The 20,107-nt window shown below is 36.6% G+C and overlaps 1 protein-coding gene across 1 annotated transcript in view; it reads right to left on the reverse strand.

Moving 5' to 3' along the window:
- Positions 1–20,107, reverse strand: part of LOC104675567 (ankyrin repeat domain-containing protein 36B-like) — a gene marked incomplete at its 5' end in the record, with an annotated part of 83,070 nt that overhangs the window by 45,952 nt on the left and 17,011 nt on the right. Inside the window, 4 exon segments of the mRNA XM_030926351.1 lie at positions 1,117–1,189; positions 1,284–1,312; positions 2,996–3,068; positions 3,163–3,191. Coding sequence (XP_030782211.1) covers positions 1,117–1,189; positions 1,284–1,312; positions 2,996–3,068; positions 3,163–3,191 — 204 coding nt within the window.

Genomic DNA, 20,107 nt, shown 5'->3' on the forward strand with positions numbered 1-20,107 from the left:
AACCCATGTTGTGTAATAATGTGCCTACATTTGTTGTGTCCTCTAGTTTAGCCTACAGAAAGGTTCTTCATCCACGCATGGCAACAAAGTATAATATATAAAACTTATCAAAAAGTATAATAAATGATCAAATTTGACATACTTATTCAAAATAAAGTTGCTACAAGCATTACATATGAATAACCTTTTACATTTGGAAATCACTCCAATATTTTTTATTTCATTGAAAATAACAATTTTAAAAGTCAATTAATGAATTCAAAATTATTTTTGTTTCTAAAATAGTCTGGTTTGAAGTATCATGTTATTCTCCAAAGCATTTTTATTAAATTGCTATTTTATCCAAACCCCACCCCTTGAAAAACAAAGCCAATATATGCATATTCATTTTTGTCTCATTTGAATAACTAATATCAACAAAACACATATCTTTGATGCCCAATAGTAACAAAGAGGAGTAATGAGTCACTGTGGCTTATCCCAATTCTAGCATTGTTTCCTGCTTCCACTGGTTCCCACAGCAGCCAAAATCAAATTTTCTTTTATGCAAATATTCCAAATGCATCTGAAATGAGTTCACTCAGGTTTCCTCAGCAGAAACCCCAAAATTACATAAATACCTTCTTCTTTTCCCTCCTTCCTGCCTCACAATCCCTCTTCTTCGAGGAAAATAATTGATACGTCAGTGGTTGCATTAGTTCTCATTTTACAGTGTTTATGGAGTTATTAGGATCAGTTTTCCCTCCGTTTATAAGAATACGATATGATGCCTATAATATCTAATACTTCATCTCATTCTCCTTCTCCTCTTGATGGAAACATGCTGTAAAATTAAAGCAAAATTATGCTGTTCCCTGAGCCTGGTATGCGTCGAATTGCTCTCCAATGGTTCTTCTTCCCAATTTCAATGTAGGGAAGTCTATAATCTTACTACTCAGATCATGGCCAAGGACCAGCAGCATCAGGGTCACCTGAGAACTCACTACAAATGAAGAATCTCAGGCGTGCTGAATCAGAACGTGCAGCTCAGATGAACTCCCCACTGATTTATTCTGGGAAGGGAAGTTCTCTTCTATCTTGATTGAACACGACATTAGATGTGTTTTGCATAATCACCTGTCCCAGATGTTGGTCCCTCCTCTATTTCTGTGGCTATATTCAAAACAGAAGTGTTCTTTTCACTTGTAGCCTGAATGGGATTTGAAACACAATAATCAATACATAAAGTAGGTTTCATAGACTATACAGTTAATAGTTCAACATATAAATGAGAGTTTCATTACCTTCAAGGCCGGTTGTTTCTCAGAAGACACTGAAAAGCAAAAGGGATACACAATCACTCATATGTACATATGATAAAGTTATCCACACATTCATGCAGTGGTAGCATCAAGCTGTATCCTCCTGCCTGCATTAGTGTAGGCTTTGATGTTTTCTCCTTTGTGTCTGGGGATTGGAACATGACAGAAATACACTTAAAAAAAAGGAACACAGGCTTCACGAAATACGCCTTTATAATTTCAAACATGGGATGATTACTCGTATGTCCAAAAATTAAAATAAAACCGTGTCAATATCAATGTGAATATGCCGAGTGATGAACACAAATGTGATCTAACATCAGTGGAGCAACTCACACACCTAAGAATCAATGTCAAAGCAGGTGGTACCTGATCCTGCATGTCTTTCATGCAAGAAATCAGAAGGATTTACATCATTATGCTACAAGCATTCATCATGCTCTTTAACTTGCCCAATAACTGAGATGATACACAATTACAATGACACTTCAGTTGAATGTACACTTCACGTCTCTTCAGTGGAAGTGTCGTACATTGATCAGCTTGGATATATGTTTGCTGAAATCTAGTAGATAATGTTCATTATTTCTCACACACGTGAGGTGTAATAATTTGACTAAATTTCTTGTATTCGCTAGTTGAAACTTCCAAAAGTTTCTTCATCCACTCATGGCAACAAAGGATAATATATTAGCCTCAATAAAAATATCATCAATTATCAATTTTGACATACTTCCACAAAGTAAAACTGCAACAAGCATTAGATATTAGTAAATTTTACATTAGGAATCACTCTAATATTAATTGAAAATGACCATTTTAGGAGTTAATTAGAATTCAACATAATTTTTGCTTCTAAAATAGCCTTCTTGAGAGTATCATGGTATTCTGTAAAGAGGTTTCATTACATAGCTATTTTATCCAAGAGTTAGCTCCTTGAACAAGGAAGGCAATGTATTCATATTCAAGTTGATTTCATTTTTTATAACTAAAATCAACAAAACATGTATCTCTGATGCCAAATAGTAACAAAAAGGAATAAGGAGTCACTGTGATTTATCCCAATTCTAGCATTGTTTCCTGCTCCAGTAGTTCCTGCAGCAGCGAAAATCAAATCTTCTTTTATGCAAATATTCAAAATGCATCTGTAGTGAGTTCACACAGGTTTCCTCAGCAGAAAATCCAAAATTACATAAATCACTTCTTAGTTTCCCTCCTTCCAGCCTCACAATCCCTCTTCCTTGAGGAAAATAATTGCTACTTCAGTGATCTTGTTAGTTCTCATTCTACACTGTGTATAGGGTATTAGGATCACTTTTCCCTCTGTTTATAGCAATACGATCTGATGCTTATAATATCTGTTGCTTCATCTCTTTCACCTTCCCCTCTTGATGGAAACATGCAGTAGAATTAAAGCAAAATTATTCTGTCACCTGAACCCCTTATGTGTTGAACTGCTGTCCAGTGGTTCCTCTTCCCAATTTCAACGTAGGGAAGTCTATAATCTTACTGCTCAGATCATGGTCAAGGACCAGCAGCATCAGGGACACCTGAGTACTTATTAAAATGAAGAATCTCCGGTGTGCTGAATCAGAACGTGCAGCTTTGACGAACTCCCCACTGATTTATTTGGGGAAGTGAATTTCTCTTCTATCTCGATTCAATATCACATTAAATGTGTATTGTAAAATTACCTGTCCCAGATATTTGTCCATCCTTTATTTCTGTCGTTACATTTGAAACAGAATCTTTCTTGTCACTTGTAGCCTGCATGGGATTTGAAACAAAATAATCAATACCTAGAGTATATTTCATAGACTATACAGTTAATAGTTCAAAATACAAATGAGATTTTAATTACCTTCCAGGCCGGTTGTTTCTGAGAAGACACTAAAAAGCAAAAGGGATACATAATCAGTCATATGTACATATGATAAAGTTATTCAAACGTTCATGCAGTGTTAGGATCAAGCTGCATCTTCCTGCCCGTATTAGTGAAGCCTTTGATGTTTTACACTTTGCATCTTGGGAAAGGAACGAAACAGAAATACACTGAAGAAAACAGGAATACAGGTTTCACGAAATATACACTAATCATTTCAAACATATTATGATCTGTCATATGACTAAAACTAAAATAAAACAGTGTCAATTACAATAAGGATATGTCAAGTGATGAGGACAAATGTGGTCTAAATTCAGAGAAGCAACTCAATCACCTGGGAACCAATGTCAAAGTAGGTGGTACATGCACCCGCATGTCTTTCATGCAAGATACCCGAATGATGTAGACCATTGTACTGCAAACATTCATCACGCTCTTTAACTTGTCCAATAACTGAGAAGGCACAAACTTACAATGACACTTCAGTTGAACGGACACTTCACGTCTCTTAAGTGGAAGTGTCCCAAATTGATCAGCTTGGATATATGTTTCCGGAATTCCAGTAAATAAAATGCATTTATTTCTCACACCCATGTGGTATGCCTGTTTCTTCTGTTCTCTAGTTTAGCCTTCTGAACATTTCTTCATCCACTCATGACAACAAAGTATAATATATAAACCTCAATAAAAAGCATTATCAATGATCAATTTTAACATACTTCTACTAAGTAAAACTGCTAAAAGCGTTGGATATTAATAAACTTTTCCATTCGGAAATCACTACAATATTCATTGAGAATGACTGTGTTAAGAGTTAGTTGATGAATTCAACATCATTTTTGTTTCTAAAATAGTCTGGTTGGAGTCTCATGTTATTCTCTAGAGAATTTTTATTAAATAGCTGTTTTATCCAATAGTTAGCTCCTTGAAAAACAAAGCCAATGTACGCATATTCACGTTTATCTTATTCGAATAACTAATATCAACAAAACATATACCTCAGATGTCCAGTAGTAACAAGGAGGAGTAATGAGTCACTGTGGTTTATCCAAATTCTATCATTCTTTCCTGCTTCCAGTAGTTCCTGGAGCAGCCAAAATCAAATCATCCTTTACGCAAATATTCTAAACGCATCTGAAGTGAGTTCACTTAATCTTAGAGTCATAATTTTAAAAATCATTTTCTTTATACTCATGAAGGCTCCTGACATTTTTACATATCCTGGATTCAGCAGTTTGGCCTTCTCCCTGTGTCTTCGTCCACTTTCGCCAAAACATACATGTCAATGAAATAATGTGTAGATTTTCATAGATTCCTATGAAAATAAACTAAACAAAGTTTCTAAATCGCTAGGGACTTTTCTTTTTTTTTTTTTTTTTTTTTTTTTTTTGTTTTGTTTTTTTTTTGTTTTTTTTTTTGTATTTTTTTTTTTTTTTTTTTTTTTTATTATACTTTAAGTTCTAGGGTACATGTGCATAACGTGCAGGTTTGTTACATATGTATACTTATGCCATGTTGGTGTGCTGCACCCATCAACTCGTCAGCACCCATCAATTCATCATTTATATCTTGTATAACTCCCCAATGCAAGCCCTCCCTCCTCCCCCCCCCCTCCCCATGATAGGCCCCAGTGCCTGATGTTCCCCTTCCCGAGTCCAAGTGATCTCATTGTTCAGTTCCCACCTATGAGTGAGAACATGCGGTGTTTGGTTTTCTGTTCTTGTGATAGTTTGCTAAGAATGATGGTTTCCAGCTGCATCCATGTCCCTACAAAGGACGCAAACTCATCCTTTTTTATGGCTGCATAGTATTCCATGGTGTATATGTGCCACATTTTCTTAATCCAGTCTGTCACAGATGGACATTTGGGTTGATTCCAAGTCTTTGCTATTGTGAATAGTGCCGCAATAAACATACGTGTACATGTGTCTTTGTAGTAGACTAATTTATAATCCTTTGGGTATATACCCAGTAGTGGGATGGCTGGGTCATATGGTACATCTAGTTCTAGATCCTTGAGGAATTGCCATACTGTTTTCCATAATGGTTGAACTAGTTTACAATCCCACCAACAGTGTAAAAGTGTTCCTATTTCTCCACATCCTCTCCAACACCTGTTGTTTCCTGACTTCTTAATGATTGCCATTCTAACTGGTGTGAGATGGTATCTCATTGTGGTTTTGATTTGCATTTCTCTGATGGCGAGTGATGATGAGCATTTTTTCATGTGTCTGTTGGCTGTATGAATATCTTCTTTTGAGAAATGTCTGTTCATATCCTTTCCCCACTTTTTGATGGGGTTGTTTGTTTTTTTCTCGTATATTTGTTTGAGTTCTTTGTAGATTCTGGATATTAGCCCTTTGTCAGATGAGTAGGTTGCAAAAATTTTCTCCCATTCTGTAGGTTGCCTGTTCACTCTGATGGTAGTTTCTTTTGCTGTGCAAAAGCTCTTTAGTTTAATTAGATCCCATTTGTCAATTTTGGCTTTTGCTGCCGTTGCTTTTGGTGTTTTAGACATGAAGTCCTTGCCCATGCCTATGTCCTGAATGGTACTACCTAGATTTTCTTCTAGGGTTTTTATGGTATTAGGTCTAACATTTAAGTCTCTAATCCATCTTGAATTAATCTTCGTATAAGGGGTAAGGAAAGGATCCAGTTTCAGCTTTCTACTTATGGCTAGCCAATTTTCCCAGCACCATTTATTAAATAGGGAATCCTTTCCCAATTTCTTGTTTCTCTCAGGTTTGTCAAAGATCAGATGGCTGTAGATGTGTGGTATTATTTCTGAGGACTCTGTTCTGTTCCATTGATCTATATCTCTGTTTTGGTACCAGTACCATGCTGTTTTGGTTACTGTAGCCTTGTAGTAGTTTGAAGTCAGGTAGCGTGACGCCTCCAGCTTTAATCCTTTTGACTTAGGATTGTCTTGGCAATGCGGGGCCCTTTTTTGGTTCCATATGAACTTTAAAGCTGTTTTTTCCAATTCTGTGAAGAAACTCATTGGTAGCTTGATGGGGATGGCATTAAATCAGGAATGAACTTCCATTCACAATTGCTTCAAAGAGAATAAAATACATAGGATCCAGCTTACAAGGGATGTAAAGGACCTCTTCAAGGAGAACTACTACAAACCACTGCTCAGTGAAATAAAAGAGGACACAAAACAAATGGAAGAACATACCATGCTCATGGATAGGAAGAATCAATATCGTGAAAATGGCCATACTCCCCAAGGTTATTTATAGGGACTTTCTTATAAATAACCAACCAATGACATAATGTGTATATTATATATATATATATATATATATATATATATATATGTTCATGATGCCACGATTATTGGCAGTTATCCATTTAATACTCTAAAATTGTATTCTTTGATTCCTTTTTTCTAAATCTAGTTTTATATGATATACTATAGGGATCTCTCAGGTCCTTTTATGAAATAACTACTCAGCAAACACAGCTTCCTAAAAAGAAACAAACAAAAACAACACACACACTTTTTCTAGATTAAGCTGCATCCCAATATGCTAACTGATGTGAACGAAGCACATATCATTGATGTGCAAAACTTCTACGGAGAAGAAATGAGACCCTGTGGGTCGCCCTCATCCTTCTAAGTTCTGCTTTCAATTAAGTGACTTCCCACAAGTCTCCTCATCAGAAACCTCCATTCTACCTAGCTAGCTGCTTTCTTTGTTTACTCCTGCCCAATTTGACATACACTCCTCTTCATTCATAAATCTAATGTCCATATTGGTGGACTTCATTCTTTTACCTCCACATTCGTTTCTTCATTATTCTCACCACCACTGCATTGTGACATCTGTACAAACCCATATTGACACACGGGAAGATAAGATTTTACTTTATTAAAATGTTAAATGTGTCAGACACTTGACTAACATGTACAAATTCCTTTTTCACAAAAGCAGTCCCATGCCCTCCTCTCTCCCATAGACACTCTTGTTTCACAGCTGTTCTTCACTCACATCGGTTTGAGTATCTATCACCTCTCATTTTGTCTCTATGTTTTCACTTCATATTATGAGTTATTATCATAGGCTCAGGGGCCTATCTTACCTATTTTCCTCTCCAGGAGACAGTACTGAGCAGTAAATTAGAATCTTCCAAGATATGAACACTTTTATGTACACAACACTTTGTGGAGCTATTTTATGTTTAACTGCCCATAACACCACTATGTCTATGCTTTCCAGAGAAACAAGCTCTGAAATTTTATTGAATATAACCTATTCAAAAACTTCTTTAACTACAATGACACTGTCTCTCCTCGATGCACCAAAATCTTCAGAAATAACATGTGAAGACTTGAAAACATGTCAGTAATTGACATGAAAAATGAAATGTTGACATAATTTTTTGAAGGTATAAATAACACAAGCTGAGATCCTTACTAGATTCAAGAAGGGCAAAGTACATTAGATGGGAAATAAATATGGAACAAAAATGTTTCATTTGTAGTGAAAATTATTCTATTTACAGTTTTCAGGAGAGAAAAAAATATACACACACAGATTCACACACAAAAATCAGAGCAATACACTTTTACAGGGTGTTTCTTCATTAAGAGCCTGTCATTTGACATCCGGGAACACTCTATAGGGATCAACAAAGGGGTTCTAAATTGTCACCTGAGTAGTTTAGAGTTTAACATTCATGAAGGGGAGTCGAGAGGACAAGTAACACTTTGACCGTTGGCCATTTCTACTCCTTACTGTCATTCTCTGAAAAGCACACACTGAATTTTCTCAGGGTCAGCACATGTCAAAAGGACATGCTTTAAGGGGGAAACAGTTGCAATCAACACAGGCATGGGAGAGATACAGTTATGCTTGCTAGGATTTCCAATACTTCTGCTTCATTGCTAATATAGTACAAATCCATCAAAGCAACAACGTAAGCACATCTATGTTAGTATGTCATCATATTTAAGTCCATATGATATCAGCATGAAGAGAGCATAATGTGCTGTAGTCATCACATGGCATATCATGAGATCATACAATAAATCAAGAAATACCTCACTGGGTCAATGTGTGTAGATCTGAAATATATATCACTGATTTTACAAAGACCAAGTTGCAGTCATTATATGCACTGTCTGAACTTTTCTACAAGTTTTTAATACACAAAATCAAGTTCTACATGTTATCTATGAATGTGCACACATGTGGTAAGAGGCTTTAAAGTGCATTTGGGTGATTTCTTTTTTTTTTTTTAATTTAAATCAAGCTTTTGGTTACATGTCGGCAGTAAGTTTTAGTAGTATAAAAAACCCTAAGACCATAGCAGCTCAGAATCACCGTCTTAAAAGACTGTGTCTACCAAAGAGTCAGAAAGGCATGACTACTTATCTTCTTCATTTTTAAAACTCAGAGGTACCCCATGCACACTCCCAAATAAAACTACACAAGTTCCTTAGTTTAATTAGATCCCATTTGTCAATTTTGGCTTTTGCTGCCATTGCTTTTGGTGTGTTAGTCATGAAGTCTTTGCCCATGTCAATGTCCTGAATGGTATCGCCCAGATTTTCTTCTAGGGTTATTATGGTTTTAGGTCTTTCTTAAAAGTTTAAGTCTTTAATTTGTCTTGAGTTAATTTTTGTATAAGGTGTAAGGAAGGGATCCAGTTTCAGTTTCCTGCATAAGGCTAGCCAGTTTTTCCAACACCACTTATTAAATAGGCAATCTTTTCCCTTGCTTGTTTTTTGTCAGGTTTGTCAAAGATCAGATGGTTGTAAATGTATGGTGTTATTTCTGAGACCTCTGTTCTGTTCCATTGGTCTTTATATCTGTTTTGGTACCCATACCATGCTGTTTTCATTACTACAGCCTTGTAGTATAGTTTTCTGTCAGGTAGCATGATGCCTCCAGTTCTGTTCTTTTTGCTTAGGATTGTCTTGGCTATATGGGATCTTTTTTGATTCCATATGAAATTTCCAGTAGTTTTTTCTAATTCTGTGAAGGAAGTCAATGGTAGTCTATAGCATTGAACCTATAAATTACTTTGGGCAGTATGGCCATTTTCATAATATTGATTCTTCCTATCCATGAGCATGGAATATTTTTCCATCTGTTTCTGTCCTCTCTTACATCCTTGAGCAGTGGTTTGTAGTTCTCCTTGAAGCGGTCTTTCCCATGCCTTGTGAGTTGTTTTCTTAGGTATTTTATTTTCTTTGTAGCAACCGTGAATGGAAGTTCACTCATGATTTGGCTATTCATCTTTTATTGGTGTATAAGAACGCTTGTGATTTTTGCACACTGATTTTGTATCCTGAGACTTTGCTGATGTTGCTTATCAGCTGAAGCAGATTTGGGGCTGAGATGATTTGGTTTTCTAAATATACAATCATGTCATCTGCAAAAAGAGACAATTTGACTTCCTTCCTTCCTATTTGAATGCCCTTTATTTTTTCCTCTTGCCTGATTACCCTAGCCAGAACTTCCAATACTATGATCAGAGTGAATAGGCAACCTACAGAACAGGAGAAAATGTTTGCAATCTCTCCATCTGACAAAAGGCTAATATCCAGAATCTTAAAGGAACTTAAACAAATTTACCAGAAAAGAACAAACAACCTCATCAAAAAGTGGGTGAAGGACATACTCAAAAGGAGACATTTATTCAGCCAGTAAACATATGAAAAAAAAAAGCTCCTCATCACTGATCATTAGAGAAATGCAAATCAAAACCACAATGCGATACCATATCACGCCAGTGAGAATGGCAATCATTAAAAAGTCAGGAAACAACAGATGCTGGAGAGGATGTGGAGAAATAGGAACACTTTTACATTGTTGATGGGAGTGTTAATTATTTCAACCATTGTGGAAGACAGTGTGGTGATTCTTCAAGGATCTAGAACCAGAAATACCATTTGACCTAGCAATCCCATTACTGAGTATATACACCAAAGATTAAAAACCATTCTACTATAAAGACACAGGGACATGTATGTCTATTGCAGCACTATTCACAATAGCAAAGACATGGAACCAATCTGAACGCCCATCAGTGATAAACTGGATAAAGAAAATATGGCATATACACATCATGGAATACTGTGCAGCCATAAAAAGGATGAGTTTATGTCCTTTGCAAGGACATGGATGAAGCCTGAAACCATCATTCTCAGCAAACTAACACAGGAAAAGAAAACCAAATGCTGCATTTTCTTATTCACAAGTGGAGTTGAACAATGAGAATACATGGGCACAGGGAGGGGAACGTCACATACCAAGGCCTGTCAGGGATGTGGGATCCTAGGGGAGGGACAGCATTAGTAGAAATACCTGATGTAGCTGACAGGTTGATGGGTACAGTAAACTACCATGGCACATGTATACCTATGTAACAAACCTGCATGTTCCTCACATGTATCCCAGAATTTAAAGTATAATACAAAACAAACAAATCAACATTAATTCAGGTTGTTGGTTACCTGTAGGCAATGAATTGTAGTAGTATAGAAGATTCTTTTTTTTTTTTTTTTTTTTTTTTTTTTATGAGAATTTGCCATATTTTATTCTGATATGTTCTCTTGGATAGTTCAGTTTTGTCTTCAATTTACTGGTGCATAACAGATTTTTTTTTTTTTTTTTTTTTTTTTATTATACTTTAAGTTCTAGGGTACATGTGCATAACGTGCAGGTTTGTTACATATGTATACTTATGCCATGTTGGTGTGCTGCACCCATCAACTCGTCAGCACCCATCAATTCATCATTTATATCATGTATAACTCCCCAATGCAATCCCTCCCTCCTCCCCCCTCCCCCCTCCCCATGATAGACCCCAGTGTGTGATGTTCCCCTTCCCGAGTCCAAGTGATCTCATTGTTCAGTTCCCACCTATGAGTGAGAACATGCGGTGTTTGGTTTTCTCTTCTTGTGATAGTTTGCTAAGAATGATGGTTTCCAGCTGCATCCATGTCCCTACAAAGGACGCAAACTCATCCTTTTTTATGGCTGCATAGTATTCCATGGTGTATATGTGCCACATTTTCTTAATCCAGTCTGTCACAGATGGACATTTGGGTTGATTCCAAGTCTTTGCTATTGTGAATAGTGCCGCAATAAACATACGTGTACATGTGTCTTTGTAGTAGACTAATTTATAATCCTTTGGGTATATACCCAGTAGTGGGATGGCTGGGTCATATGGTACATCTAGTTCTAGATCCTTGAGGAATTGCCATACTGTTTTCCATAATGGTTGAACTAGTTTACAATCCCACCAACAGTGTAAAAGTGTTCCTATTTCTCCACATCCTCTCCAACACCTGTTGTTTCCTGACTTCTTAATGATTGCCATTCTAACTGGTGTGAGATGGTATCTCATTGTGGTTTTGATTTGCATTTCTCTGATGGCCAGTGATGATGAGCATTTTTTCATGTGTCTGTTGGCTGTATGAATATCTTCTTTTGAGAAATGTCTGTTCATATCCTTTCCCCACTTTTTGATGGGGTTGTTTGTTTTTTTCTCGTATATTTGTTTGAGTTCTTTGTAGATTCTGGAAATTAGCCCTTTGTCAGATGAGTAGGTTGCAAAAATTTTCTCCCATTCTGTAGGTTGCCTGCTTTAAAGTTCATATGGAACCAAAAAAGAGCCCGCATTGCCAAGACAATCCTAAGTCAAAAGGACAAAGCTGGAGGCGTCACGCTACCTGACTTCAAACTATACTACAAGGCTACAGTAACCAAAACAGCATGGTACTGGTACCAAAACAGAGATATAGACCAATGGAACAGAACAGAGTCCTCAGAAATAATACCGCACATCTACAGCCATCTGATCTTTGACAAACCTGAGAGAAACAAGAAATGGGGAAAGGATTCCCTATTTAATAAATGGTGCTGGGAAAATTGGCTAGCCATAAGTAGAAAGCTGAAACTGGATCCTTTCCTTACCCCTTATACGAAGATTAATTCAAGATGGATTAGAGACTTAAATGTTAGACCTAATACCATAAAAACCCTAGAAGAAAATCTAGGTGGTACCATTCAGGACATAGGCATGGGCAAGGACTTCATGTCTAAAACACCAAAAGCAACGGCAGCAAAAGCCATAATTGACAAATGGGATCTAATTAAACTAAAGAGCTTTTGCACAGCAAAAGAAACTACCATCAGAGTGAACAGTATAGAAGATTCTAAGGCCAAAACCGCTCTGAATCAGTGCTTTAAAACCCTGTATCTACCAAAGAGTCACCAAAAAATGATTAGTGACTTTATTCATTTTCCAAAATCAGAATCATTTTCCAAAACAGCTCTGAATCACTGCTTTAAAACCCTGTATCTACCAAAGAGTCACCAAAAAATGATTAATGACTTCATTCATTTTCCAGAATCAGAGGTACCACACACACCCAAACTCACAAACGAAAGCACACAAGCACATACACGTGCAGAAATTCAAGCTGGTAATCAGAGCATGTGATCTGATGAAGATTCAAAGATTCTCAATGTGACACCACCAACATAAAGGAGTTGAAGTTCTAACACAACTGTGATGTCAGCAGGTATAGCTTTTCTCTAGGTAAAAACAGTGTAGGAAACCAGAAATTGAAGCACTGAAAAATATTTAGTTTCAAAATTCGCCTCCTTGAACCCCTAACATGCATACAAATTCCACATTGGGATCTTTATCACAATCCAAAAGGCAAAGCCTCTGAGCTAAAGCTCACATTTTTAAAATTTCGTTTTCTTATTCTTGCAACTCTCATTTTATAAGCATCAACACTAACAAGAGCATCAGCATCATTTAGATCAAATCCTTCTATCTTATTGGGGTAAAAGAAGAATCAGAAGACTACGACCATTTCCAATATATTCATGTCCTTCTCTCCAGATGAAATTTGTATTGGCAAATTTGCCTTTTCCTGGAGGGGGTGAATCCTTCCTTCTTATGGCTACTTTTCAACTGGGATCTGCTTCTTTCAGGGTAAGCTGAATGGGTTTTTACAACATAATGATTAATATATCATGTATACATCACAAGGCATTTTGTTAATTAAAGATGAAAATAGATCTGTTTCCTGTGGATAAAGGAGGTTGCTCAGAAGATCCTACAAAGCAAAAGGGGCACATAATTAAGTACGTGTAAATATGACACAGCCCACCATCCACTACGTAGTGTTTGTAACCAGCTGAAATCTTCATGCTTGGTCTTGAAACTGTTACCTATTAGGCTCTGGGTTGCTTTTGCTATTGTTTTGGTTAGCATACAGACATGACAGAAATATACACATGGAAATCATAATATAGGTTTCATAAAACATGTAGTCCAGATTTCAAGGGAGAGATTAGATTTCACATGACTACAAATAACACAGAAAAGTACTTCTACCAATGTGATCCTGTTAACTGAAGCCAAAAAACGTGATGTCAAATGAAAGGACCAAATAGGACCCCAGAAAGATAAATGTCAAAGCCCATGGTAGAACGCTATGGTGTACCCTGAAGAAATCACCCAAGAACTTTTTACAGTATAATACAATAGTTCTCCTGTTCTTCATTTTGTCCTCTAACTTAAAAACTATCAATTTCATTAAAATGTATCATTCACTTCTGCTTCCAGGATGTATTCTGAGTTCCTTAGTTCAGGTATCTAAATACAGAAGAATAGTTAACAAAAATACTCATGTTGTCCACAGTCATGCAGGCTTCTGGTGTTTCTCCATTTCCCGGATTCTCAACTTTAGCCCTCCTGCCATCTCTTCATTCACTTACGCAAAAAATGCATACATTACACTCCAAATACCTAATGTGTAATTAGATTCCCATAAAACAAATCTAAACAAAATCATTGAATCATCAGAGGCTGTTTTAATGTTAATCACCTTTTATATATCAAAATCAAAATCTTTGCCATGATTATTGACAGTTACATTTTAATACTTAAGAAATATATGTCTTGATTGTTTTGCTTCTACAGTCAGTTTGATATGCAGTGCATCGCATTTTGCTAACATGAAGCACCTATCCTATTGTCGATGTGTGACCTCTATAGAGAGAAAAATTGAGTCCCTGTGGTTTACTCTCATTCTTCCACCTTCTGTTTCCAGTAAGCTCTGAAGCAACAATAATCCAATATTCCATTTGAGTACGAATATACTAGGTCCACATAAAGTGAGTTTTCTCAGGTTTCCTCATCAGAAACCCCCAAACACCTAGCCAGTTGCTACCTTTATTTACACCGTCCCACCCCACTTGCACTCTTTTCTGTTGATAAATCTAATCTCACTATCTGGTCTTCATTCTTTGCCTTCCACATTTTGTTCTTCATTATTCTCACCACCCCTGTGATCAAACCAGTAAAATCTCATTTTTATAAATATGAAGATATGGTTTTCCTTTATTAGAATATGAAAAGTTATAGAAACTGGACTAACTTGTACAAATTCCTTCTTCATAATAGCAGCCCCATGTCCTCCTCTCTCCCATAGACACACTGTTTCATAGTTTCTATTCACTCACATCAGTTTCATTGAGTATCATATCAAGTCTCATTTTATCTTCATGGCTTTATTTTATACTAGGGGCTATTATCAAAGTCTCAGCAAACTATGTTACACACTTTTTTCTACATGAGAGATTACTGAGCAGTAAATAAGAATCTCTTTGGATATAAACACTTTTATGTACACAAAATTTTTGTGAACCTAACTTACGGTGAAATACACATTACACCATTATGTGTGTTATGTGTTCCAGAAAAACAGGCTCTAAAATTTTATTGAACTACTTAGTTTAAAAGCTTCTGCAATTACAATGACATAGTCTCTGCTCAATGCAGCAACATCTTCAGAAATCTCTTGTGAAGATTTGGTAAAATGTCAGTCATTTACATGAAAAATAAGAGCATTAAGTGACAACACTGCTTGCTGGTATAAATAAGACAAGGCTAGATCCTTGCCAGATTCAAAGAGATCAGAGTGCCATGAGACAGAAACAAATATATAAATCGGAAAGATTTTCGTTTCTACCAAAAATTCATGTATTTAAAGTTTTCAGAACAGGACAAAACGCAAGTAAACACAGTGGTGAGGCGTTATAGAGCATTTCTTCACCTGGAGGCTATTTATCATTTGACATCCGGCAACCCTTTCTAGGGCTCAACAAAGGGGTTCTAAATTGTGATTTGATCATTCCTGGAGTTCAACATCAACCTTCCTATGTAAAGAAACCAAGGCATCAAATGATACTTTGGTCATTTCTTCTTTCCAATGTCATTCTCTGAAAAGCATACACTGGAGTTTTTCAGAGTCATAGCACGATGGAAAAACATGGCTCTAGGGGGTAATGAATGCAGTCAGTACAGCTATGGCAGTGTATAAAAGTATACTCAGGGTATCTGAAATACTTCTATTTAATTTTTTACATAGTACAAATCAATAAAGGCAACCACATAAGCAAATCTATGTTGGTATGTCATCACATCTATATTCATTTTGTATCAGCATCAAGAGACTTTAATTAATTGTGGTGCAGTCATAAAATGGCATACCACAAGACCATACAACAAATCAAAGATGACCAAATTGTGTCAACCTGGATAGGTCTGAAATATATACCACTGATGAGAAAAGTCAAGTTGCAGCTATTATGTACGCTGTGTGAAATCGTATAGACGACTTGATACTTGGAAATAGATTCTACTTATTACCTATGAAAGTGCATGAATCTTGTAAAATATTTTTAATGCGCATTGCAGTGATTTAAAAGTAAAAAGTGTTAATTCTGGCTGTTGGTTACCTGTAGGCAATGAATTGCAGTAGAAGAAAAGATTCTAAGGCCAAAACAGCTCAGAATCATTGTTTTAAACACTGTATCTACCAAAGAGTTACAAAAGAATGATTAATCACTTTATTCACTTTTAATCAGAGATGCACACACACACACACACACACACACACACATGCAGAAACTCAATCTGGTAATCAGAAGATGTGATTAAGAGTCTCAATGTAACAACACTGACATAAAAACGTTGAAGTTCTAAAACAATTGTAACGTCAGTAGGTATAGCTTTTCTCTAGATGAAGAAGAGAGAAGAGTATTGCAATCAATTTTGAAGCACTGAAAATATTTACAGTTTCAAAATACACCTCCCTGAATCCCTAACATGCACAGTGTTTGGACTAACGGAGGCAAGATGGCGCAGTTCCAGGTTCTTCACCGCCAACTTTCCTGCGCCCGGAAAGACACAGGTGGACTGCCAGGCGCAACCCGACCTCCCACGGAGAAAAATCGGAACCTGCCTAGCCTCGCCTACCGCCCGCCCCCAACCCGCCTATGTCTAGCCCATTGCCCTCCCACTCCCAGGCCCACTACATAAAAGCCACTCCCAGCGGGCGCCCTGCGCGCGAACTTCCTCAGCGCCCACTCCTGTCGGGACTGCATTAGGAACTTCCCCGAGAGCTCCACCGGGTGACTCCCTCGGCCTCCCCTGCTGGAGACTGACGGACCTCACCCCTCCCCCACACCTTCTTTCCTGAAGCTGGGGCACCAAAAATAAATTTGCAGTTTTGCTCCTAGCCTTGCCTACTCGCTGGTCCTTTAATACTCGCCCTGGTGAGCCTAGAAAGCAAATCAGTCCTAGAAAGCAAATCAGTCCTAGAAAGCAAATCACACAGGAATTCAAAACTGGGATCTTTAGATGATGACAGCTTCAAAGGAAAAGGATTTGGGCTAGAGCTCACGGTGTAAAATGTCTGCCTTATGCTTTAAATATCATTTCATAAACAAAAATATTAACAAGAACATCAGCATACTTACATCAAATCCTTCCATCTCATTTGGGGAAAAAGTGGGAATCAAAAAACTATGAGGATTTTTAATATTTTCAACTACGTTTTCTAGAATGAAATTTGTAGTGGGGAAATTTACCTTCGCTGGAAGTTAGTGAATCCATGCTTCCTAAGAATCTAGTTGAAATGTGATCTCTGTCTTTCACGGTATGCTGAATGAGTTTGACAACATAATGATTAATATATCATGTATATATCACAGAGCATTTTGTTAATAATTAAAGAAAATACGTATGTAAAGTTTACCGTGAGTAAAGGCGTTTGCTCAGGAGACACTACAAAGCAAAAGGAACACATAATTGACTACAGGTAAATATGACATAGCCTACCATCAATCATGCAGTGTTTGTATCCAGCTGAAATCTTCATGCTTGCCCTTGAAATTGTTACCCATTAGGCTTCAGGTTGCTTTGCTCTTGTTTTGGTTAGCACACAAACATGACAGGAATATACACATGAAAAATCACAATATAGATTCTATAAAACATGCAGTCTAGGTTGCAAGGGTGAGATTAGGTTTCACATGACTGCAAGTAACATAGAAAAGTATTTCTACCAACGTGAATCTGCTGAAAGAAGTAAAAAAAAAAGTGATGTCGAATGAGAGAACCAAATAGGACCCCAGAAGAATAAATGTTAGAAATTATGAAGTTGCAATGAGAGTGCATGAAACGGGTGCGGTGGATCACGCCTGTAATCCCAGCACTTTGGGAGGCCAAGGTGGTCGGATTAGGAAGTCAGGAGATCCGAGACCATCCTGGCTAACACGGTGAAATCCCGTCTCCAATAAAAATACAAAAAAGTTAGCCGGGCATGGTGATGGGTGCCTGTAGTCCCAGTTACTTGGGAGGCTGAGGCAGGAGCATGGCGTGAACCCAGAAGGCAGAGTTCACAGTGAGCCGAGATCGCCCAACTGCACTCCATCCTGGGTGACAGAATGAGACTCCGTCTCAAAAAAAAAAAAAAAAAAAAGTATCATTCGCTTCTGCTGGCAGGAAGTGCTCTCAGTCATTAGTTCAGATATCTACTTGGACAAGAATCGTTTCTAAACATACTCATATTATCCATAGTCATGAAGATTTCTGGTATTTTCAACTTCTGGATTCTCAACTTTAGTTCTCTTGCCATTTTTTCATTCACTTATGCAAAAAATGTATACATTACACATCAAATAACTAATGAGTACTCAGATTTTCATTTTAAAAAATGTAACCAAAATCTCTGAATCACCATTGACTTTTTTTCATAATAATCAACCCTTTTTTTTTTGTTTTTTTTTTTTTTTGTTTTTTTTGTTTTTTTTTTTTTTGATACGGAGTCTTGCTCTGTTGCCCAGGCTGGAGTGCAGTGGCACAATCTCGGCTCACAGCAACCTCCGCCACCCGGGTTCAAGAGATTATCCTGCCTCAACCTCCCGAGTAGCTGGGACTACAGGCACATGCCACCATGCCTGGCTATTTTTTTGTATTTTTAGTAGATTTGGGGTTTCACCATGTTAGCGAGGATGGTCTCCATCTCCTGACCTCCTCATCCGCCCACCTCAACCTCCCAAAGTGCTGGGATTATAGCTGTGAGCCACTGCACCTGGCTCAATCAACCTTTATGTATCAAAATCTTTGCCATGATTATTGACAGTTACACTTTTAGTACTCAAGAAATAAATGTCTCATTTGTTTTTTTCTAAAGTCAATGTGATATGCTATAGCATAGCAGTCTCTGAGGTACTTTTATACAATGGCTATTTACATCCAAAACAGCATTTAAAAAAAAAGTCAATGTTTTGATATCCAAGTGCATGCCATTCACTAACAAACATGAATGAAGCACATATCACTGATGTGTAACCCCTACAGAGAGAAGAAACGAGTTCCTGTGGTTTCCTGTCATTCTTCTATCCTCTGCTTCCAGTAAGCTCCGAAGCAGCAATAATTTAATCTTCTCTTTGAGTAGGAATATACTGAGTCTACATAAAGTGAGTTCCCTCGAGTTTCCTCATCAGAAACCTCGAAATTACCTAGTCAGCTGCTTTCTTAATTTACACCATCTCACCTCACATTTTTATAAATCTATTGTCCATTTCTCAACAATGAATATTATATTTTGATCTACAAGTTTAAATGTTCATCAAAGTTTTAAGAAAATTACGTTTAAATTAAATTATATTTGCTATTAAAAATTAATAAATTATATTTATAATTTAATTAAAATTAGGTTTATAATTTAATGTAATCTAACAAGTAATTTAATTTCACATTTATTTTAAATTATACTTATATTAGTTATATTTATTTTCAAAAATTATATTAAAGCATAGAAAAGTATTCAGCTATATTCACTACTTCACCACCTTTTTTTGTACACAAAAAATAATATTATCATTATTTGATTGCTCTTGTGGAGCACTTTTTATAATACTAATACCATTTGCTTTTTCTCCAGTTGCTGGTAGTGATTTTTCCTCCTAGTTTAAAAAAAAAAAAAAGAAATCTTCAGAAAATGTTGTATTTCCTACTCCATCAGTCAGTAATCCAAGAAACATTTTCTGGGTCTATAAATTCATAAGGTCTATCCCGGAAAATCTGATAATATGAGTAAAATACTAATTTTACTTATTTATCAAATGAAAAAAGAAATTTATAAAAAAACAAAAGCAGAAAGACACAATTCATTATTTCTGCAATTCAAGTCAAAAAAATACAGTGACAGCACAAAAGCAATAACAGTTATTTCTACCTGTGAAGCCTCTGAGACACTGCAAATTTAGCGTTCTATTTTTAAAATAGACAAGTGAAAAGTAAGAGTGTGAAGAGTTTCTAGACAGGGCAGCATGTGCAAAAAAATAAGGCATGAAACAGCATAGCCAATAAGAAATACCACAATAATGTGGTAAAACTTGGACACAGACAGAGAAAGTAGGGTGGAGAGATACAATGGGAGAAACAGGCCAAACCACAAAAATAAGTGTTAAGCTAGAATGCAAATGTTTCCTTCGTGTAATGAGGATACAGCTATAAGCAAATGAGTTAGATCAAAGTAAACATGTTTAAGAAAGGTCACCCTGGAAGACATAGATAGATAAAC

The sequence above is a fragment of the Rhinopithecus roxellana genome, unplaced genomic scaffold (assembly GCF_007565055.1).
Source record: "Rhinopithecus roxellana isolate Shanxi Qingling unplaced genomic scaffold, ASM756505v1 contig199, whole genome shotgun sequence".
Lineage (NCBI taxonomy): Eukaryota > Metazoa > Chordata > Mammalia > Primates > Cercopithecidae > Rhinopithecus > Rhinopithecus roxellana.